The sequence below is a fragment of the Misgurnus anguillicaudatus genome, chromosome 25 (assembly GCF_027580225.2).
Source record: "Misgurnus anguillicaudatus chromosome 25, ASM2758022v2, whole genome shotgun sequence".
Taxonomy (NCBI): Eukaryota; Metazoa; Chordata; class Actinopteri; order Cypriniformes; family Cobitidae; genus Misgurnus; species Misgurnus anguillicaudatus.
This window is the reverse complement of record NC_073361.2, coordinates 16,963,913-16,988,674: the sequence shown is the minus strand read 5'-3', so window position 1 is coordinate 16,988,674 and position 24,762 is coordinate 16,963,913. Positions and strand designations below refer to the sequence as shown.

The 24,762-nt window shown below is 37.3% G+C and overlaps 2 protein-coding genes across 7 annotated transcripts; one reads left to right on the top strand and one right to left on the bottom strand.

Annotated features, from left to right (window-relative positions):
- The first annotated feature begins 1,033 nt into the window (after positions 1-1,033).
- zfhx2 (zinc finger homeobox 2) lies at positions 1,034-24,529 on the top strand. Of its 5 annotated transcripts, none has more exons than XM_055181800.2 (5): positions 1,034-1,597; positions 12,563-12,721; positions 17,416-17,467; positions 17,959-21,935; positions 22,107-24,529. In XM_055181800.2, exons 1-5 carry the CDS (start codon positions 1,325-1,327, stop codon positions 22,476-22,478), a joined length of 4,833 nt encoding a protein of 1,610 aa, XP_055037775.1. In that variant the 5' UTR covers positions 1,034-1,324; the 3' UTR covers positions 22,479-24,529. The 5 variants fall into 5 exon arrangements, with proteins under 5 accessions (XP_055037775.1, XP_055037776.1, XP_055037778.1 ...); XM_055181801.2 differs by lacking the exon at positions 1,034-1,597 and adding an exon at positions 9,741-9,896; XM_055181803.2 differs by lacking the exon at positions 1,034-1,597 and adding an exon at positions 9,903-9,994.
- Positions 3,451-9,258, bottom strand: thtpa (thiamine triphosphatase). Of its 2 annotated transcripts, none has more exons than XM_055181815.2 (4): positions 9,193-9,258; positions 8,744-8,819; positions 4,410-4,949; positions 3,451-4,149 (listed from the first exon to the last, which is right to left on the bottom strand). In XM_055181815.2, exons 2-4 carry the CDS (start codon positions 8,811-8,813, stop codon positions 4,049-4,051), a joined length of 711 nt encoding a protein of 236 aa, XP_055037790.2. In that variant the 5' UTR covers positions 8,814-8,819; positions 9,193-9,258; the 3' UTR covers positions 3,451-4,048. The 2 variants fall into 2 exon arrangements, with proteins under 2 accessions (XP_055037790.2, XP_055037789.2); XM_055181814.2 differs by lacking the exon at positions 9,193-9,258 and adding an exon at positions 8,966-9,186.
- Positions 24,530-24,762: the final 233 nt, after the last annotated feature.

Sequence of the window (24,762 nt, the reverse complement as noted above, 5' to 3'; positions counted from 1 at the left end):
TTGTCATTGCTGAAATGGCTTAAACCATTGTTAATGAATTAGGTTATTTGAAAAAATGTTTATACTATTCTGCCACTGATTTTCAAAGAAACATTGCGCCCACTGCCGAGTGATCATGTTATAAGAATGCAAACAGCGTCCTCTACTGACCACTCAATGCATTTTTACAATATGCAAAGCTATTTTGGTCAACACAGAGCATTACAAAGAACAAAAACTGTGTATGCACTATTTAATATATGATATAATAGTATAATACAAATGGGTGAGGACATGAAGTATCACATTTTTATTGAGCTTTTTTATAATTTATACTGATTTTCTGTTATTGTTTATTCTTAGCATGTTCCTGGTTTATCGTTTGTTATTTATTTAGCTGCCTCTACCCCATCATTCTCGAGATCAATAAACAAAATAGGAATGTATTTTATAGATGACAATAAATAAAGATGTTAAATCCAATAAGAATTATTGGTATAATAAATCTTTTACGTGTCATTGATTCAAACGTAATTAAAAAAATGTATGTAATCAAATAAATAAATAAATAAATGTAATCAAGCTCAAATCGGTGGTTGTAGTGATGACGTAGGCCAACGCGAAAGTAAGCATCTCTGTGGGTTTTTATTTTTTACAGTTTATGGTTTTGATTTAAAAAAGAAATCACGATACTTACAAGTTTAATCAATCAATGTTATCTTCAAAAATACACTCACGCACAAATAAATTTTTAAGCACAAATACAATCGCCAGAAATTAAAAGATAACGGTTATAAACGAACTACACAACGGTCGCTCGACATTAACGTCACCACCAAGCTTCAAACAATTCTTTCAGAGTTTATTTACAAACAAGTGTCATGAAAGATACCCAACTTACTCTGTGAATAATTCTCCATGTTTTGTGTGAAATGTATTTTAATTATTTTTTAAAGGTTTTTTAATGCGTGATGACGTTTAAATTCCTCGACTCTTGTAGTTTTATTACTGGATGATGTATTTTTGTCGTGAAATCAATCGTGAAATTATATTTAGCTTGTGATCATTATCTCAGACATTTAACCATAAACTCGTCTAAAACCCCACTGAATTCGCGACAGTGGAAGAGGAAATAACTATTTTTAGCCTACAAAACTACGTCAAGAATGCCGCACGCTCTTGGGGGGTTTGTGGCGTCACACGGGTAAAATCATTTGCATATGACACCAATACAACCATATCATTGCATCGTTGTCACGCCCACTCCCACTGTTATACAGTCGTTACGGAGCGAGCGGTTTTATTGTTTATAATAACGATAAGATTGTAATGCATTTACATTGCAATGCCAACCAAACGTTGTGCTATTCCTGGCTGTGAAAGGAGAACGTCCTTGCATAGGCTTCCAAAGGATCCTGACGACAGGAATACATGGATTCAGTTCATTTTTAAAGCAAGTCGTAGTTACGTCAGTCCTGACTTGCGGGTTTGTTCATTGCATTTCACCATCGATTGTTTTAAAAACAAATCGCAACACGATGCTGGATTTGCCCAAAAACTTCTGCTTAAGGAGAGGGCTATACCGACTATTTTGGAGCCCATAAGAATCCCTCAGACTGTAAGTAATGCCTTTATTTACATATTATTTTTCAAGCAGCATTACAGTTAAATTCCTATTGACATCTTAGTAGGTTTGCTTCGCTTACTTGCATGTTTTCAGATGTATTTTTCTGGTAGGTATTGGCCATTAACAATTAATAGTGCATTACTGCCATCTACTGATAACCTAGATAACTGATTGCAAGCATGGGCCGTTTCTCAATCTGAAGGCTGCAGTCTCCGGAGGTCGCATATGTAGGCTGCATACGTCATCAAGACTGAAATATTATTTCAGAATATTAATAATTATAAAGTTGACTATTCTTAGTTCATCGTAAATTGTTGTAATATGCTTATGATGACTTGCGAATGTAATGACCAGTTCACAATAAACCAGGCTTGATGACGTATGCAACCTGCATATGCGACCTCCGCAGGCTGCAGCCTTCAGATTGAGAAACGGCCATAACCTACTTAAATTGAAAGGGAAGTATCAATGTACAGGCACAAAAAACTCAAACAAATTCTGAATAGTCAATAATACTAAATATTTATAGGAGTGAGGAATCAAAAGGGAAAACAACCATTGAGAAACAAAGTGGAAAAGGTTAAAAATTACCCCCCCCTTTTTTTTTTACAAAAATAGTAATATTATAAGTGCACATCAGTATAATAACAAATTAAACAAAAGAAGTTTTAAAAGATAATGATTTTGTTGCTTAAACATACAACGTTACTTATAAACAACATACCCCATATGAAAATACATTTTATGGTGCGGTTTCCCAGACAGAGTTTAGATTAAGCCAGGCTAGGCCTTAGTTATATTAGGACTTTTAAGTAGTTTTTACAAACATACCTTACAAAAAAACAATACTGGTGTGCATCTTGAGACAAAACAATGGCAATGATATATTTTAAGATATGTCAGTCAGTGTAAGCTGTTTTCAGTTAAAGTCGTCATGAAACGCAAGTAGCGATTGTCTTTTTTGCCCTGTGGTGATGTATATCTGATTGAAACGGCTTTTGAAATGAGAAAAGGTGGGGCTGGATTTGAATTCATCCATCGAGAACTGATTGCATTATTTAAAGTTGGGTCATGTTGCTAATCGCTGCAATCTTTTCCCGGACCCCACCCACCTGCCATACCATATGACCGGAAGTAAAGAGAGATCGTGATTTGCGTTTTTTTTTTTATTAAAGATTATAAGGCCTCATATATATATATTTTAAAGCTCACAGGTAAATCATTTAAAAAAAATGTAATTTCGACTTTAAAGGGGACATTCTACAAAAAGAAATGTAAAATGTAAAATACATCTTTGGTGTCCCCAGAGTAAGTATGTGAAGTTCTAGCTCAAAATAGCATATACATTATTTATTATAGCAGGTTAAAATTGCCACTTTGTAGGTGTGAGTAAAAATGTGCCGTTTTAGGGTGTGTCCCTTTAAATGCTAAGCTGATCTCTGCACTGAATGTCAGTGCCGTGGTTGGATAGTGCAGATTAAGGGGTGGTATTTTTATAATAAGATCCCCTTTCTGACATCACAAGGGGAGCCAAATTTTACCTATACTCATGACCTATTTTTTACATGTTTCCAGAGAATGGTTTACCAAAACTAAGTTACTGAGTTGTTAAGATTTTCTAGGTTGACAGAAGCACTGGGGGTCCAATTATAGCACATAAACATGGAAAAAGTCAGATTGTCCCCTTTAAGACAACTCAAACTAGAATTTTGAGGCCAATTCAGACTGATGCAACAAACACATCTCAGTATAAAACCCCTGTTGGCAGTTGTTGGATCAAGTAAATGAGACTTCAGAATGTTGGGGTTTGTTGCCTCTAAAACAAATCACAAAGACTCATGTCATGTTTTTATGTACATTTTTAATTGGATTAAAATTATTAAAACATTACATAAAATAATTCAATGTTGGATAACTTAACATATGCCTGCTGATAATATGAATTAGTTTCACAAACAGAACAGGAGTACTAAACTTTGTTTGTTTGAAGAGTATTCATATTAATTCTTCAGATTTACAGCTCCACTAACAATGAGGATGGCTAGCGTTTTGCGGTGCATTGTTAACATGGCCAAATGATGACTACATTTGGTTCTTTTTCCCAATTGGACATACTGTTGTTTTTACAGCGGTGACAGCAATTGCCGCCATAAATGGGTTATAACCTGTTCCTGTCGCTCAATTAGTAGAGCATTGCACTAGCAGAGGTCATTGGTTTGTTCCCAACACACACACACACACACACAAATGTACATTTCAACTGAAAGGGATGTGATTTTGAACAAGTACTGTATTTTGACCCATAATTTCTTTACATAACCTGTATTAGAATTATATTATAGGGTACATTATATGTTGCCATGAAAGATTTTTTAATAGAGCCAATATCTTTAATTAAATTAGAAGTCATGTACACCGCCGTGTATGTTTTTAGTGATTTTCTCATAAAATATGAGCACTAACGAGTGTCGCATATTGGTCAGGTCGATATCTTTGAAGGTAGACATCCATTTTCCCCTTTACTTTCTTCTCACTACTTAAACCTAAAGAGACAGACAACATAAATACAGATTATAAAATTTTTTATAAAGAATTATTAAAATTAAGTATTTTTTTCTTAAATTTTAACATGTTTTATAAAATACAGAAACATTTATGTTTGTTATGATTTTCTCTTAAGTTACGATTAAAGTGGTATTATTATACACTTTAAAACTGATACAACAGTGTCTGTGTTTAATCACTTTGATATCTCAAAAACATGTAATAGCATATATGACAATACACACACATATTAGCTCACCCAGTTCGGCAGCAATCTTTGTAACTCTTTGCAGAGCTGAATTAACATCACCACCTTCCGGCACCAGCACTTCAATCTCCCCCACACAATAATCGAAATCAGCCTTGTCCAGATCCACACGCACTGCCCCTTCTTCTCTTTCTAGTTTGTAGGAACAGCGCACCGTCTTGTACTCAGCAAAACAGACTAGATTCAGGTCAATCAGCCACTTTTTATCATCTGTTGGACAGCTGTCTGTGCCCTCGTTTTCTCCGACTTTGTCAATTTGTTCCCTTTGTGAGGAATTTGATTCACTCCCTTCTGCGGTGTGCGCTCTGATTATTCTCCTGACCTCTGACTGAACCAGAGGAAAACTGGTTATCTCCTTGTATCGTGTGCACAAGGTCTCAGTTTCATTCACTGGTTCACTCCCCCAAACCGTAGGGCATTTCAGCTCCCACGTTCCCTCTCGGCACCTCAACCAGAAATCTTTTAGTGTAAGGATGAAATCTGGAGTGTCAAAATACTGGTCTCGAAACTGCCGCTGACCAATGCATTCAGCTGGTGAAGATATGAAATGAAAATTTTGTTAAAATATGTTAACGTTTTAAATTAAAACAACAAACTTCGTTAGCTTGCAACTTTATGCTCTGTGCACATTGCCAGCAACTTTGTCTAGGCCTAGATTAGGCCACCCATCTCTTTCAATGAGGTCTTTAGGAGGCGTTCCTAATTCTGGTAGTCCTGGTAACAATTATAAACCAATGAGTAATCATCCTCTCAAGTAAATGACAAAAGACGGATGGAGTGAACTGCTCAACACTGCTTCACTACTATTTGTAGTTGCTCCTGAAAGTCGCTCATCATTTGCATAAAGTTGAACTTTTCTTAACTGTGTTGAATAGCTGGACACGCCCACTTCCTTCCAGATGAATTTGCACACAATATGCTGTTGCATTTAAGTAGTCTAATGGTTTAAATTTTAAATAAGTATTCCACATTTATGAATTAAAGAGTTAATAAATTCCCAAATCAAATTAATCTGAGGTAAAATGTGTAATTAAGAAAAAAACAAATAAAAACAAATAAATATATACACAATCCCCTATAGATATTTTATATATTAATTAAAGGGTTAGTTTATTCAAGAATGCTTTTTGTCATTAATTACCCATCCTCATGTCGTTCCACAACCGTAACTGTATTCACGCGTAGTTAGACGCTTGAACATTTCGAGTTTACTCGCTTTTTGCGCGTGAAATTCGAGAAATTCACACAGAAATTCACTTCATGGGACGGGCTTCTTCGACTCCGCTTGCTCGCTGTAATCACATGACTACTAGAGCAAGCTCCATATTGGTTACCGCAGTGTGATATCCGCCAAATTTCAGATTTTTTAAATCGCGATTCCCGTGGCAACACTCAATTCGCGCATAACTCGCCATCCGCACTTTCTGCCCCTTTCGCACCGCGCCATTCACGTGTATTGCCTAGCAATATAAAAAACGCACATTACTGCTCTTTTCTGAAGTCAATCAAATAAACGCAGTGCTGTCCACCTCTAGCCTAGAAAACCCCGACAACTTCCGGCAAATTTAGATTTGCTCTGGAAGTAGTCTGGCAAAAAGAGGCCATTCAAGCCCATTTCTAATGCCAAAAAATCGCGGCACCAATCAGAAACGTTGGGGCGGGCTTTACACGATGACGACAGTACAGCGACAACGTTAATGCAGATTTTGTACATTACACAGGTGGATGCCACTGTAAAACATCACTCGTTCGAATTAGCTATCGCGTCTGTTTTAAGCGATTTAAACTTTTCCTTTTCGTTAAACCCCGAGCAAAGAACAACACTCAAAGCCTTCATATCTAAAGAAGATGTTATCGCTGTCTTACCGACTGGATTCGGGAAAAGTCTGATATACCAGCTTGCAAGTTGCAACTTTGGTGGCTAAACGAATGGGTCTTAGCGAGAGCGGCGAGCCCTCTGGTAGTGGTGCATACATCATCCTCTTCATCGCTCTGATTGGTTTTAGGTCTATCCAATTGCGCCCAGAGGCATTTGGGTGAGGTCCATTGGTGAAGCCCCTTTGGAAATTATTTGTTTATGAAGCTTTGCCAGACCATAACTCAGTTACTACTGAGAATGGTCTGGTTTTAACCAGGCACCTCACGTTTTCAAACGTTTAGAGCGTGTTCTGTGTGATCTGCTGCATAGAAAGTAACTCAACAACTTTCTAGGCCCAGAAAAGGAAGTAAAGACATTGAATATTCCATGCGACTACAATGGTTCAGACTTCATTTCATGAATACTTTTTGTGCTCATAAAGTCCTCGATGCATATTCACGAAAGCAGCACATGCATGTGATGCATTAAACACTGCCATTGTGTATCAGCCATAGACAAATATATGCTTCATTCAACTCTATAAATGTGAGTCGTTAATTGGCCCTCTATGTATCTATGGCTATCGTCTACAATACATCTTTGTGCTGCTTTTGTCAGGGACTGACTTTTTAAGCACCAAAATTATTTTCGTCACTTCATGAAATGAAGATTGAAACACTGTAGTCAAATGATCTAATTTAACAGAATATTTCACTGCCTTTCTGGGCCTTGAAAGTGGTAAGTTTCATTGCTGTCTATGGGAGTTCTCGGATTTCATAAAAAATATAGCAATTTGTGTTCTCAAGATAAATGTCCTACAGGTGTGGAACAACATAAAGGTGAGTAATTATTAATTAATGACAAAATTCTCATTCTAGTGGGAAAACGAATGCTTTGAAGGGTCATTTTTTATTATTTCTTTGAAGTTTTGGATATTGACTGTTTAAAACGTGACGTTGATGGTTTTATGTTTACATAGTATCCTCTGTTCTCTGCTTATGATTGCCGACAAAAAGACAACAAGTAAGGGATTATCCTGCTTATACTTTGGTAACTTGCCAAGTTAAAGCTGTTATTGATGTTTTGTCAGTTGCGGCTCATTAGATGTAGCACTCTGTCTACTTTAAATCCAATGCACAACTGTTTATAGCAGGGGTTCTCAAAGTGGGGTCCAGGGACCCCTGGTGGTCCGTGATCTATAGCCAAGGGGTCCATGAAATAATTTGCTATAAATTATAAAAATGTGTTGTATTATTAAATATGCCATTTTTACATATGGGGACCATATAAAGACAATACACTCTTTAAAAAGTACTTAAAAATTAAGAATATAGAGGTACTCAACTGGCGGACACAATCAACCATTAAATTTTTTAATTTCTGGAGTTTAAAAAGAGCAGTGCGCCAACACAACAGACACCCGTGCTTTTAGGCATTTATGGTGATGGTCTTTTGGTTTTATACCCTTATTTTATTTAACACGGTTCGTTTAAGAATCCTAAGACTGTCTGCACGTTGTTGTTGTCCTGTTAAAGATGCGCTACATTAGGAGCTGCAGATGATGCGCTTATTTTAACAAGTTAAAATAACATTAATCAGCGTGTGCAAGTGCACTTCATAAAATCTGAAAATTCATATTGTTAATTACCTATATAATATAATACCACTCATTAAAAAGGGTTTAAAAGCGGTTACTGGGACAGTACACCTTTTAAAAAGTTCCTAATACCCATTTGGTACCATTATGTAGCTGTGGAGTACTCATATGCACTCTTTAAGTATAAAGTTGTAACTTTTAAAGGGTGCAGGATGTTGAATGTTTTTTTGGGAACCATGAGGCATAAAGGTTAATTTATGGAATTGTGCAGCAGCTTCATTTTAGAGTGTAAAAATAGTTCAATAAATTGTGGAAAGCGGGTGCTTAATAACAAGTTATAAGGGGTCCGCAGAAATTTTACTTCCCTGGCCCAAAAAGTTTGAGAACCCCTGGATAGACAGATGGTTCTTGCTAGAGGGGATACAGCTATTGCCAAATCTCGCGAGATGCTGGGTTTAGGGTTAGGTTTTGGGGTAGGATTAGAATTATAAACATCTGTTCTGGCTAGATAGAATACAGTTACAGATAATCTCGGAAATTAGAATGAAAACATCGCTCATATTGCGAGAAATCACGATATTTTGCCCGTAGCTGTACCCTTTCTAGCGTGGCGTGACTTTCCACCACATATTTGAAGTATTCGGCCAATCACAGCGCAATGGGTGAGCTGGCTAATCAGAAGAACACACTGTGACACTGCGATTTTCAGAAGAACAATGAACTTTGTACAAATCGACGCGTGTTAGAAAGACAATAATATACGGTATATGAACATTTTAACATATTATATTACACCAAATGCACAAAATAATACGTTAAAGCCGTCATATGACACCCTTAGGTTTGTATACTAAGAAGATTAGAACACACCTCCAATATCAAGTAGTTTCCTCGTAACTTCTGCGTCGCATACAAATTTTCTCTCCACCTCTACAGTCATGTTTCCCTATTCAATTTAGGAATGAAAAATACAGTTGAACTAGCAACTTCCAACGTCAACCTATCTAATGCCTAAACATACAAATGCAAAGTAAAATACTAAATCAAAAGATACGCGTAACGTGTCTAGCTGTAACCAAATGAATTGCCAACCTTCAACGCGTCTTTAATAAATGCCCAAGTTTGCTGTCTAGGCAGGTGTCTCCTTGGGTTTCAGTACACCGCCTATATCAAACACCGTACCGAACCTGATTAACAGGTTAATAATAATTTAATTAAGTGGTAATTAAATTGATATTACTGCTGCGGTTAAAGTCTTGCCTGGAAAGGAAATAACGACATGCAGAAAACCGACAACAAATCAAAACAGCTAAACTAACCGCTGATAAAAGCCGCAAACAGGGTCCTTCCCGTCTTTTTTATTCAGGCATATTTACGGACTCCCTGTTTCTGCGCGTCATCAAGCGCACTGCAAAGCAACTTTGAAGAATTTATTTATTTGTGTAACTAAGTTAAATATCCAGACTGCTTTACTACTCTTTCCACTTTTGTGTGGTTTTGTAAAAACCATGTGCTTAGTTTCAAAGTCGGTGTGTTATTATTTATATTTGCATATTTGGACAGTAAGGACACTGGGATTTTACATAAAATGTCTTATCGTTTTCACGGGCCTGATTTAATTGCAATAATAAACTATTTAACATTGTTATATAAAAAGAACAAGGGGAAAATATATTTGTCATTTATATTAGTTGTGCACGTTTTTCTTCAGTTTGTTTATATAGTTAGCCTCGTTAAGGCAAATAGCTTAAAGTTGCAAATTTGTATGGGTTAACGGCAGAACAACATTGTTCCAACATGCTTTTAGGTGTGTTAAATCATTTAATAAACCGTTACTGGGAAGAACATTCTTGGAGAGAGTGAGCAGTCAGCTTTTGGGGGAGCTGTCGTGTGTTTACTAGAGGAGAGCAATGCAAGAGAGAGAGAACGAGTGAGCGAGCGATAGAGGGAGGGAGAGAGAGTGAGAAAACTTTTCAGTTTTAAAGAGCGAGAGGAAGCGTGCGCTGGAGTCCCAACCATGCAGGTAAAAGCATTAGCTAATTGCTGTAGTGTTAATTAAACTATGATGACGCCGAATTGATCAAGAAGTTGCGATCGAGGGGGCGATGCGGACTTCGCCAGGTCTTGAACACGATAGATAATTTGCTGCATGGCTTTTTACTGTGAATATTTAGTTGCATTTCGAGTGTTAAATTCCAAACTTTTCTGTCTCGGTCTCTCATTTTTGGCCCCGCCACCCCCTTTTCGCAGCTCGTTGTGTTGCACGTCGTTCTTTTCAAGCAGCAATGCGCTTCATCCATCGTTAATTACGGCATTCCGCAGTTATTAAAACACTCTTATTAACGATATTTTTACCGAATGGCAAGGTTTGATCGGGAAAAGCGAGGTATCGTGTTAAATGAGTATTAATGGTGGACGGCTTGTTTTTGTACACATCTGTAAGAAGCAACCCACATTCATTAATTAAATAGCTTAGTCGATGTAGGCCTCAATTTCCGCTGTGGAGCGGACAGCGGGCGGCGAATGTTTCAATGCCCGACCAACAGGCCACAATCAGGGGGGCGAGCAACTAATCAAGCCCGTGGTTTACATCTGTGGGCTAAAAGCCTATTTACACAATTCAATTAGTGTATTAAACCGGACTTGTGATGTAGCATCGCTAACGGTACGATTGTTTTAACCTGTAATGTATGCTTTAAAGTACTAAATGCGTGTTTTTGAGAAGTTTTGGAGCGATTTAGGGCTTGATACGCGATGCATAATTAGTTGACCAATTTGTTGAGTGTTGTTAGCTGGGTTAGCCATGTGAAGTGCCACGAATGTTTATGAAGCAGAAAAATGTGCTCTTGTTTTAACGTCGGACTTCAATATATCAGTAAAATCACTCTTTTTGTACAGATCAAAGTTGGGACAGGGGGTAATTAGAGCACTTGACTGCGGTGTTACACACTTTAATGGAGTATTTGTCATAAATAGACTGGAGTGTGTGTTTGTGTGTGCGTGCGTGGTTGTGTATGTGTGTATTAGCGAGGTAGGCTAAAGCGTTCTCCGTTTCCAATTGATACAACTGCACACGGATCTTGCTAATTAGGCTGTGTGTTAATTAACGAAATAATGAAGAGTTATGGCGGCCACATGAACACGAAATCGCTTGCATTTGTACGACGGTGTCCCGCGGCGTATGGGTTTGTGTGTCTTTGACTTTCAGGAGAAGTTAATACTACTTGTGTTGGGAATTCAGTGCATGTTTTCTGTCTAGCAGGGAAGCTAATTGGCGTGGCAGTGTAGCAGTGTTGGTATTTGATGTGTACACATTACTTGAATGCTAAAATGACGCCAAAAACAGAGTGATTATAAATCTTTTGCATGCACGAGCAAAACGAAGTCGTCTGTTTTGAAATTAAAATGATTAATTATCTGCTCTCGACGAATCTGTTGTATATCTATTTGGGTTATTGTTTTAAAGAGACATTACTGCCACAACCATCTCCCAGGGGATTTGCACCCATTATCTGTTTATTTACAGCCTGTGTTACTTTATTCACGAGGGGCAACAACATGTTGACAAAGAGCACATTGTTGTTATACACACATCAGCATATTTTTAGACCAGTCAAGGTCAATATATAGGCCTCCTGTGATGATAAATAGCCCAGATATTACAAAACTGATAAATTAATGCATACTTCTGTTGCTCCGCTGGGTGTTATCAGGTTTGATTAACATGGGGCACCTTCAGTACTGCGAGGTACATATAATTTCCTGCTTTTAAAAACAGGCCACGGTAACAGTGGTCCAGATTTGTTGTCTAGCCGGGTTCCTCCTTAAAGGGATAGTTCACCAAAAAATGAAAAATGTATCATTTATTGACACTCATGTTGTTGTTACAAATCTGAATAAATTTCTTTATTCTGATGAACATGAAGATATTTTAAGAAATGTTTGTAACCAAACTGTTTGAGCCCCATTTACTTCCATAGTATTTTTTTCATACTATGTAAGTGAATGTATTTCTAATATTGTCATCCTTTGTTTTGATTTGTAAATGTAAGCTTACATCTGATTATGTTTTTGGAAGCCGCATAGACTGGATTAATCTGTTATGGACAATTGTACTTTTTTGGTAGTATTGAATTTGAATCTTAGTATTTGATCCACTTAAGTCGCCATGAAACAAAAGTATCGATTGTCTTCCCCGTGGTAAAACAGCTTCTGAAATGGAAAAAAAAGGTGGTGCTGGACTTGCGAGAACTGATTGGATTGTTTGAAGTTGGGTCATGTTGCTTATTGCTAATCACGGCGATGTTTTCCTGGACCCCGCCCACCTGCCATACCATATGACCGGATGTAAAGAGATCATTTTGAGGAGGGGGAATTGCACTTCTGATTAAAGATTATAAGGCTACATGCAAAATACAGATGTTATTTGTAAAAAAACGGCAATATCCCAATTTTTTTCAATTTTATTTCGACTTTAAATATTTCAAGCTGCCTGTACATTAGACAATGTATTATGTTGAAAGCTGCCACTCCCCCAAAAAATATAAAAATCTGCAGTTTAACCCTAACAAATTTATTTCAGCTTTGTAAAGTCATGTTCTTTTTTAAATGTACTCACATTTTAAAATGGATTAAAACTACAATATATTATACAAAATTATGTTTTTATGATTGTTATGTTCATCTTAGGAGGAGGCAGGAGAAACACTGGGTGGTGGTAACAACAGGGGGTCAATGTGGCTATGTCCTTTATGCCAAGACTGTCAACCAGATCGTCAGAATCTCTCATTTCATCTTACGGACAAACACAGCGTCCTCCCTGCTTGCCTTGAAAAGTTACTGGATATTGTGAGTATATTTGCAAGGATGGATTACACTTTTTGAGAAATTATATTTAGTCATATAATATTAATTGGGCTTTCAATTTATTTTTAATGTTTAATTAGCATTAGTGTCATATTTTTGTGATTAATGCGTAAATACCAGAATAGGACATTCAAAAATGACACATCAATTTTTACTTTCAGGAGAAAATCATCCAAAATTTTAATTCGTCAAAATCCATTGTTTATTAAACATATCCTACTAGACATTTGCCCCTGTGAGAAACGTTTTTTACTCTGTTGATACTTTGGTTTTTAATCAAGTGAATCCAAACATGGTTTTAAGATTTCTAGAGGAAATACATTTTAAATGTCTTTTTAATCTTTTTTTATTTAATTATACTTTATTCTCGCCATGAATATAGCCTTAGAAGCTGGTATGGTGTTTAAAAGAAAAGAAAGAAAGAACACGTAAATACATTCAGTTTCTGTTCATGAGGGAGAAAAGCTAAATATGTTTTATTGGGTTTGACTATTTATGTTGATGACATTCATAGTAGAATATATGACCCTGTCTGTGAAATCCAGGATACAGTCTCAGTCTAATTGAGATTGAAACATCAAAGTTGGATTTTAATCATTGATTTCAGTCTTTGACCCATGGCCTTACGCAGTGAATATTAAAAATATCAAGGTTACATTTTCACAGAATGCTCTTTACATTGCGTAGGATGATTTTATGTAGAAAACCATAAGCCATAAAAAATGACTTTAGCTGGGTTTTTACAAACAGGGTCTCACATGTGCATATGCAGTTGCAATTAAGATTCAACCCCCTTGACCTGCAAGAGAACAACATTTTATGAAAACAGTTAAACAGAGGCATCGGTAAACTACTATCCACTATCTCGTTTTGTAGGTTTTTGGTGGTCAATTAAGGGTTTCACTCATCAAACATTTATTACCCCTAATTAATTTGTACAACATTCTTAACAAGTTTTCTGTTTTTTTTTTATTATAGACTTACAAATAAGGCAGCCAGTTTCTAAAACGGCTGGTGTGAGGAAGTCTGTGTCTTCCTGTAGCCATAAACTTTTTAATGTAGTAATAAATTAGTTCTCTATAGTTTTTGACGGCGCTTTTTTGACCTGGCCATATTTGCTACTCAACTGTAGCACATGTATGGGCTGGATGTATGTATTTGTAACAGAACATGCTAATTCAGTGTTGTTCCAGAGTTTAAACACAATTTTATACCATACAAGTAAGGAACTAAAGAACACTAGCAGAGGTGGACCGTACTTTAGTATTTTAGTTACATTTTCCAAGCATCTGTTTTTATCTGAGTTGGGAAAATTTTTACTTCACTACATTCAAAAACATAAAATCATACTGTTTGTTCCTTTTTATTGCATTTTAAAATTTGTTTAATACTTAATTAGAGTAAAATTGTATGTTATTGTACTTTTACCCAAGTAAAAGTAAGAAAGTACTAGCTGTTTAATGTACTTAAATATTACATGTAAAACAAAAACTTGTATATATGAAATGTAACCAAGTAAACATTATGATATTATGCTTTGGAATGCATGTTTTCTAAAGAAAAACGCTGTTAAAATATGAATATTTTTGGAAAATGTAAGTAAAAATACTTCTCTACTGTCCACCCCTGCACACTAGTGTTAAAAAGATGTTGTATAACCATGACATTATATGTACTGTATTAAAAAAAATCCTAAAACTAAAAAGCATAATTATATGTAGAGTTTTGTTGCAAAACGAGATAACCACCGTTTTTTTAATTGTTCAGAAATCTGGTTTTTTGGTTGTGCATTCCAATTAATTTCAATGCAACTGTAGTTGGTTTGTTTTGATTTAAACCTTTATAACTTTATAAAAAATACAGCTAAGTAGCACCATAAAACAAAATAATAACATAATAATAAACATGTTTTGACAAAAATGTTAAAAAATGGATTTATCTCGTTTTGCAACGAAACTCTTCATATTGACATTATCACTTTTAATTATGCAAAACGTTTATATATGCATTTTTTTAACTGTAGCTTATAAAAAGCATAGACTTGTAAATTATTACTATCTTCAGTGGGTTGAATAATCTTGATTGCAACTGTCTTTAATAATACTGGACAAAGGTAGATTAGTCCAACAATGCTTTTTTTCTCATCTCAGCAGATTCGGCATTTATCAAATTATGTTATTTTTTAGAATTGGTAATATAAAAATGGCAGTAATACAAAGATGAAAAGAAAATTTTTTTCAATTAATGTGGAAAAAACATTAAAGGAATAGTCTACCCTTTTGCCAAATTAAACTGTTATTACCTCAACCTGGACGAATTAATACATGCCTATCTTTTTTTATGGTACCAAAAAAAGTTTTATTTTGTGGCACCATACTTACTGGTAACTCATCATGTAACAGTCTTTAAACAGGGAAAACACAGAAGTGTTTGGTGGCTTCCCTGTTTGGTACCATAGGAATGAATGGGTATAGGCTAAATGCTAACACATTCACAACGCGCTGTACAGTGCACGCATTGAAAAAAGATAGATGTGTATTAATTCGCCTAAGTTGAGGTAATAACATAGTTTAATATGGCAAAAGGGTAGACTATTCCTTTAAAGATGCAGTTATTGTTTGCAACAGCATTTCTATGACAGCATTTTATTTTTATACATTTAACTTATAGACTATTTTAGACGTTGATGTCCAACAACTCTGCATACGAATACAGCAAATTATGATTTTTTTTTCACTTTAACCTCCTCGCCTAGATTTGATATAACTAAATTGCTTGTAAATGTGCTTTTCTGTTTGTTGAGAAATGTGTGCTGTTACAGAATTGTGTATGATTAGTTCCAGTAAATCCCACAGAACTGCAAGAAACTAGGTCAAACTGCAAAAAAATTTTTTTTGTGGTTTAAGAAAAATAAGTGCATTAAAGATAATTGGGTTGTCAAAGTTTGAATTAATTATGTACACTTAGTGGCACAGACAGATTTAAAAAGTAGTAGGGTAAGTTTAGCCATTAAGCCCATGTGTACTTTAAGCACACTTATAACTTGGACGTCAAATTATAAAAGAGAAAATCATGTTTTATGCTGCTTATTATTTTAACCAATTCAGTGATTTGTTAATTCCCTGACATTTTTATTGCATACCAATCACTTTTGTCAACGTTGCTTCATTCTTATGGCAAGATGGTGTCCAATTCTGCTCCTGGCGATCGACTGTCCTGCAAAGTTCAGCTCCAACCCAAATCAAATACACCTGAAGCAGCTAATCAAGGTCTTCAGGATCACTTGAAAATTGAAGGCATGTGTGTTGGATTACAGTTGGACCTGAGCTCTGCAGGATAGTTGATCGCCAGGAGCAGGATTGGGCACCCCTGAGGTAGACCATTTTATGTGGACACTAGGTGTTTCTCAGTTCTTTGGCAGGACTGATCCTTACAAGTCACTTCCTTCAGAGGCTACACGAGGCTCCTCTTTAGCATTTAGAGAACGCGCACTTGTTAGCCTGTTTCCATTTACGTGTCATTGCATCATTACGTTAGTGAAAAGGTGTGCTTTCATTGCTGCGCACTTAGGATTGATGGGTGATTTCAGAGCGCAGAGGCTACACACATGCATCCTTTCCTGATATTTCTCGAACGAAGGACTCAGTCCTTGGTTGAAATTTCGAGGATCCTCGACATTGGAACAGTCATTCGACGGATGCCATACGTAGCATCCTCGAAATTCTGGCTTCCGAGGATCCTTCCTTGACATTGAGAAACACCTACTTTCAGTAGGCCTTACGAAGACACTCAAAAACTTGGGTGTTTCAAGACCCTTTGAAAATCAATGAATTTCTGCAATTTTAGCCATTTATGTGGTAAATGTTATTTGGTTTTCTAACATTTTTATATAATTTTTCTTTAAATGGAATGATGCGTTTTGGTAGCTTGCGCATGAAGCTACTCTCAAGGTCAAACCATAAACCTTACTAATGGCGCTTTTCCGATGCATAGTACCCCACGGGTCAAGTCGTGTCAATTCACTTCACTTTGGCTCAGTTAGCTTTTCCATCAAGTTTAGTAACACTTATTTATACAGAATATTTGCGCTTCCCACTGCTGTTTCACTGAAAGTGTCGTTGGAATGCTATACATAAAAATTGACTACCACAAATAAATGTTTGCACATTGCGTTTATTACTACCTCTGTCTCACATGACGGTTTTTGTACAAACACCCGTGGCATCAGTCAATGTGCTCTGCTGCAAATGTACAAAAAATAACCTTTTCAGCGCTAATTATCCGAAGAATGTCTCTAGTAAATCTCGACACTCGTTATTTAACGACAAAATGATGGTTTGCACGAGCTGTTCGTAAATTTGGCCCTAAATGTTTTTTGATTATTTTACATTCATCAACAAATAAATGCATCATTATTTTGTGAAGCAGATTATTTTCATAAATGAAACTTTTTTTACAGATGTGCTTAATTTGTATTAAGCATATTTTCAAATGAGAGATAAATCTTGCATTTTACCCAATTTTATTTATTATAAACCATCTCAATATCTATGAAAAACACTTAATTAGATTTTGGTGGGCTTAATGGGTAAACTTTAAAGATTCAGTAAAACTATTAATCTAGACATGGATGTTTATAAACTAAATAATTGGTTGTCTCTTTTCATGCTCTTAAGGCTGCTCCCAAACATGCTGAAGATGAAGAACCCAAAGCCCAAAATGATGCAAGTGAGTTTTAAACAACCATTAAAAAAGTTTTTGCATTTGTACAACAGTGATTTAGTACTGTATCTCGGCTTAAGATTCAGGGTTTCAATGTTGCCAAGTTTAGGTTATGCCCCACTGGATACACATTTGGCTTTGTTGGTGACCATCTTGTTTAAGTAGTTTACATTAATAGCAATAAAACACCTGTGGTTTGTATTGTACGCAAGTCTGATGGTATAAGAGACCCCTGTATTTTGTGATTTATCAGTTGTTACTTTTTGTAATTAAGTGAAATGTTTTTACATCAGAAATTCTTAACCTAATAATACTGTCTGTAGTAGTTATTCATATATTAATACTTTATAATGGATTCATTGCAAAGCCATGTGAAAAACTATTTTATGTTCAATCATATACTTACTTAACTTACAAAATCAGTTTTAATATTAGCCAAAATAGTTTTATTTACTTTAAATGCTAACTTACTAAAAATATTTTTATCAATTTATCAGATGACACAACCCAACAGAAGCATTTAGAAAACACAAAGTCGTCTTCTATGGCTGCTGAAAATGAGAGTGAATCTACAGATGCAGGTGACAAGGATGACTCCACTCAGGACAAGGAGATGAATGAAGAGATGGAGGGAGGAAATCATATGGAGAGTGATGCAGGAGGCTTGGAGTCAGATCAGGACAATGTGGATCAAACTTCAAAAACGCCAGAGGTTTCTGTAAGCAGTGGCACATCCGCTAATACAAACAGCGTTGCCTCTGAAGTTAATAACCGTCCATTCAAGTGTAATGCATGTTTGGAGTCATTTCCCACTAAAACTGCTTTGAGTGTTCATTATAATTCAACCACCCATATACAGAGGATGAGAACCGGGACAGCGAATGAAAGTGACTCAGCCCCCTTTCTCGCTCGACCTTATATCTCCAACAAACCATACCAGTGTACCGTCTGTCGTGTCTCGTACAGTCATGCAATCACTCTGGAAAGTCATTTAAAGTCTGTGTTGCACCAAAGTCGCAGCAGAAGTGCTGGGAATGCTACTGCAAGTTCTACTGCAAGTACAGGAAACGGAACTGTAGTTACAAACTTGGCTGCGACAACTGTTGGAAGCCCCACACAGTTAGTTAACGCCTCCACTAGCAACTGTGTCACCCAAGCAAACCTGTCTACATCAGCAGTAACGACCAAAGATGGAGAGCAGGTGCAGCCTCAGTCAGTACTTTCTTCTCCGGTGGCCTCTGCACAAGCAATGTCTGCTATTCTGACTCTTTTGACTTCCAGCCCAAATTCTCTCCCACACTCCATTCTTCCTTCTCTCTTCACAACTGCGGCATCTGCAACATCTGGGGCTGCATCTCCGCAGCTAATACCCCAAACTCAGATGATCATGCCCTTAGTGTTGAATGGGGTGCAAACCCAAATCCATGGCCAGAATCCTGACTCTTCAAACCAGCTTTTACAGCAGGCTGTGCCAGTTCTGGGTCTAAGTGCCGCACAACAGGCTCTCTTGGCCCAAAGAATCAGTGGCTTACAAAGTCAGTGGGCTGCATTTGGCGTCCCTACCACCACTAACACTCAGCTGAATTTAGAAGAGACCAATAAAGGTGTAGACATGAAAGTAAAAAGTGAGATAAAAGTTGAGCCTTCTGATCAGCAGATGTCACTAAAAACTGAAGAGGACTGGAAAATTAATGATGTAAAAAAAGAGTTTTGTAATAATAATGTCCTCAAACAAGAGTTGAAGAGTGACAAAATGGTTGATGGCACGATGTGTGATGATAAAGAGCAAGAGGAAAGTGACATGAAAGTTGAAACGGGTGAAAAGGGAGGTGAGAAAGAATGTTCGAGCCCCAAAGGAAACGAAGTCTCTGCATCTTCAGTCTGTCAGTTGTCAGGTGTTTCTGATGCAAACCATGATATCAGCCATAAGCATAATGTTAACAGCTCTGGTCTTGTTAACTGCACCTTTCGTAACACTAACCTTGCCTTAAGATCAGGCCATCGGAGTGCTAAAGCTCATCCGATTTTGTCTTCAGGACGCCCTTTGCTCACAGAGTTCCAGTCTCAGGTTCTGTGGGCCTTTCTAGAGTCACGAGATGATGCCGCCACATCTAGTCCTCAGCGGGAGGACTGTGAAGCCCTCGGCAGGGAGGTGGGTCTAACTGGTGAAGAGGTACGCAGATGGTTCTTGGATGCCTGGCATGCCAAAGATAGGGAGAGATTAGATGACTTTCACGATGAGGGAGATAGAAGTCTGGACGATGAAGAAGGTAATTTAATGATAGATGAGAGTGAAGATGGAGAAAGCCTATCAGCTACAGGCCAGGCAATTGACTTATCCAGCAGTGCAGAAAGACACAGAGAAATAACTGGTAAAGGAAGCCCAAGAGAATTGCTGTTGACATCTGACTCTGAAAATGAAGAATTGTACACCTCCTTTATTGTGACTGATGAGGAGAGTCAAAGTAGCTCTTTGAGGGAAGAGTCAGGTAGTCCAGTCAAACAGTCTTCACAGGTAGAGACAACGGTTGAAAAAGCCAGTTGTGGTGGAAAGGTTCTTCGCTCGACCACAGTCTTTCTGTCTGATGCAGAAGATGAGTATGATGATGAATCAAGTGCAAAGAGAAGAAAAAGAAAAAGTGAGATTGACAAAGAAGAGGTGGACATCAAACGAGAGAAACAAGATATAGATCTGGATCTTCAATTGGAGGAACAAGCAGACCCTCCAACTCCTCTTACAATTGCAGTCGATCATCAAGGTGTTCCAACTGGGATTTTGCAGTCATTGCCCCTCTCCCTCTCGTTGGCGCCGCTTTCTACCCAGTTATACAACCCATATGTTCTTTCACTTCCTTCATCAGTTATTGGGGTTGGTGTTTCAGAAGGAGATCGGGGTAAAGTGACAGCCTTTACAAATACTAGAAGTCCAGCAGCACTTTCTGACCCTCTTAATGCATCTGCCACCAGCTCCCTTACACACTCCTTTCTATCTAATGGAAATGATGGTGAGTCTGCTTTGGACCTTAGCATTGGGAAAAACCACAGCTCTACGGTGTCGTCATCTTTATCTACAGCTAACAAAGTCTCTGTTCAGAAAAGTAATTTGCTTGATGGCCTGGGTCTGAGGCCAACAACGGTTGGTGTTCCTGCAGATGGAGGTCTTTTTGTTGTTCAGGTGAAGCCAGAGTCTGCCATGGCAATCCCATGTTCCAATAACAGTACTATTAATAATCGCAATAATTTGGCAAAGACTAGCACTGTGTACATGAGGGCAGCAGAGAAAGTTAGCACATCGCTCATGGAGAGAGAAAAAGACAAGGAACAAGAAAAAGACCAAGATCAGAAGAGGCCGAAAGTACGGCGATTTAGGGACATGAGACGGTCCAGGACCATCATCCATGCTGACCAGCTGGATATTCTCTATGGATGTTATTTTAAAGATCCAAATCCAGGAAAGCATGAATTTGAACAAATATCGGAGTGGGTTAACCTTCCAAAGAAAGTGGTTCAGATCTGGTTTCAGAACATGAGAGCTAGGGAGCGAAAGGGAGAGGTACGGTTTATCAGTGATGGCACTTTGGCGGCTGTTGGGAAACCACTAATTAAGTTCACTTGGCCACTCTCTAAACCCATATTCTCATCCCCACCTAAACCTAACACAAACCCATCTACTATCTTGGTCTCTGCAAAACCCCAAACTGGAAATGTACCTACAAAGATGGATAAGGTGAAAGAGATCAAGGAGCCCACGAAAACCCCCACTCAAGGTCCAAGTAGACCAAATGAGACACCCTCCTTCACTGTTGTGTCTACCAGCCCTTCAGCACACAAGACCAAAGCAGAAGCAACTCCTATTACAATGGTTAAAATAGCTCCAAAAGCAGTGTCCACGCCAGTTGCAGTTCCTCTCTTAGTCAGTGGGACATCTCGATCTGCTCAGAAAAGGAAGGTCGAGTCGGACCACACAGATGACGATGATCCCGATTACCAAGTAGGATCTAAGTCAGGGAGTCGCATGGTGCCAAAATTGTCTACTACGCCAATTAACAAATCTTCTGCCTTGGCATCGCAGAAACACAATGGGGTCAAATACTGGTCTCAAAAAGGTCCATTCAAAATAAACACTCTTACAAGAGAACAGTTAGGCCTAAGCTCCCAACGGCCTACGCCTACATCTGCACCTGCCCCTACACCTACCACCACGCCATCCCCTGTGACGGTTTCACCAATCTCTGGTCAAAACCAAAAAGAAATAAGTTACATGCAGAACTTCACCCCAAGACGACCTAGAACTCACCTGAATGGTCTTCAGCTGTCCATCCTCCAGTCGTGCTATGAGACGTGTGCTCATCCTAATGCAATGGAGTGTGAGGCAGTGGGGACAGAGCTTGGGCTTCCACTAAAGGTTGTGCAGATCTGGTTCCAAAATACACGTGCCAAGGAGAAACGCTGGAGACTGCAACAAGAAAAGATGGTGAGAATGTTTTTTTTTTTCATTGTAAAACAACTTGATTTTCTACTTTTAGTATTTTACTGTAGTTTCTTTTCTCTCTTTTTTACTATCACTTCTTTTTTTAATGAGTAATGTCACTAATGTTGTTGGCATTTATAATGTTAATATTTATAATATACTTTACTTTTACAGTCTCCTAATCCCAGTGACCCCTCTAAGAAGATAGACATCAGCTCGGGTAGCTACCTACAATACAATGCCCTCCGAGCCAATCGGCCCATCCTGCCCAAACCTGTACAGCTGACAGTTGTGGAATCTTCATCATTTAACGTCAACCAGTCAGTGGGCCGTGAGACTTTAAGAGGCAAGTGCGACGCCTGTAAGGTTGAATTTGAATCCAGGGCTGCGGCACGTGACCATGTCTTCTCCCCTCGGCATCTTGCCACACTGAAAACCACTAACTTTGGTCAGCTAGCATCGTTGGTCAGCAATGGATCTGGTACAGGGTCTACTGGTTTTGCTAGCCAGTCTTCTTCCCCATCACCAGCTAGCAACTCCAGCTAAAGAATGAATTGAAGCTGGTGCAGTTTGCGGACCCACTAGACTTGTTGGCTTTCAATAGACAGAAGATGGGTGCTGATCTTTTAAGCTAATGTTTTTTTTCGAGGCTCTAAGAATGAATTGGGCCCAGATGACTGTGGCCATCTTCACTTTCTCCTTGGATATCAGCAAGACATTATTATGTAGAGTCTTTGCTTACAGGGCTCCTTTTATTGACCTATTGCCACAGCATAATTTCACTATAAATAATCTACTGAAATGGTAATCATGAACATGCTAATGCTTATGTGACTATGGTCCATCTTTCACAACTCATCTCAGTTTAAACTCCTGTTATGTTGGGTAATAATGTACTCGCATTTACCACACAACACTTTATTCGATTGGGAGATTCTATAGCACCCAAAAACTCAACCAAAGTGCTCTACGTTGTCAATTATGTATCTGGTACTGCGTTTGCTTGAGCCAGGGTGGTCTTTAACCTGTTTTAAGCTTATGTAGAGGAGTTGTTTCTAAGCTGATTTTTCTTGAGTCATCTTAAATCTTAAAGAATTTTATTCTGTTTTCAAAAGATAATAACGTTCAGTTGAAAGAAATCTCTAGACTGTAACAGTTTATAGTAATGAAATACTATGGATTGCAAATATGGCAGAGAACGTTTGTTGAATATTGAGAATTTAAAAGATTAAAACGGGGAGGTTGGTAACAATATAAAAGCTATTTTTTAAATCGAACCATCACGACAATCCTATATTCATCAGCAGAGCTCTATTTAAAAGATAAAGATGTCAGATGGTCATTATGCAGCACTTTGACCCTTTTAAAGTCTCAAACATGTTTTTTTTTAAGGTTTTCTTGTTCCGCAAATTTGTTGTATGGTAACATTTTACTCTGCATCAAATTATAGTCAAGTATTAATCAGCATTTCATCTTATTTTTTAAGGATTAGCGTTGCACATAGTTAAAGATGGGCAAACAATAATCAGACATAGCTGCTGTGCAAGAAGCCAAAGTATGTGCTTTCCAAATTTTATATGAACTTGTGGAACATTGAAATTGTAAACCGTTATACGCTCTGGTCAAAAACCTTAAATTTGTTAGGGAATAACCCATGTTGTCAATTGACAAACACAAAATCCCTTTATTTATGGTAAAAGCAAAATTATTTTTAAACTATGGGAGAAAGTTGTCATTTTTTCTTGTTTTTTCATTAAGCATTTTGTGTTGCAAACCAGATAAACCCACCAGGAGAGAACTATTCATCAGGTCAACAGGAGGTGATTGGAAGGACATGAAATACTAAAGATGATTTTACTTTTTTTGTATATTACTTTTATTGATACTATTAATACTTTAACAAAATGCTAAACTAAAAAAGATTTTTTTAACGAACTATATTAAGAAAATGATATTCCAAAGTTATTCTTTCTCTTGCTTTGTCTCATTAAAGAAACCAAAAAGCAATCTTGATTGGAAGTGTTCATATTGCAAATCGTAAAGGAACTCTTTTGCCTTGACACTTTGAAGCTAGTCCAGGATTTAAGCATGAGCTACGGATAATTGCATTTCACACAACTTGGAACACTTGAAGACTTTTTTGCAGTATATTTCAGCAAATAAAATTGTTTTTTGTTACGTTTATTGTCAAGTTGTAGCTCATATTAAATGAACATGGACTGGGTTGTAGTGCAGTGCATGATGTGGGATCACGCGGTGTTGCACTGTTCAGAGTATATAGGTAGAATATGGAGAAATGCTTTTTATATTATCTTTACTTTTCATTGACACTTCATTATCACTTGTTATAACTGTACTACTTACTATTTTTTCAGTACTCTCATCACTGTTTTGATTATTATTGATTCATAACGATTTTATAATGGCATCTTTGATTTAGAGATGTTATTGATATGAATATTGAACGATAATGTTGGCAGTCTTGTTATGAAAATTTAGAAAACTGATTAAGCTTGTTTTCCCCTCATTTGTACCTTCATTTTGTGATGGTTCACCTTATTTCTTATGCAGAAAACAAATAAACTTAAGTTCATGTATCGATGCATGTGTGTGTATATAATATTACATATATTATTGACATTGTGTAGTTGCAGCTCTAAGAAAAAAAGTAAAGCATGGGCATAATATTTTCCCATCTATCCAGTCACCCACCACTAAATACTTGTGTTGGGTTATGCACTTAATAATAATAATAATAATAATGTACACTAATTAAAGTCATATACTTGCTACAAGTATGCACTATTATGTGGCCTTTGGGTGATTTCAG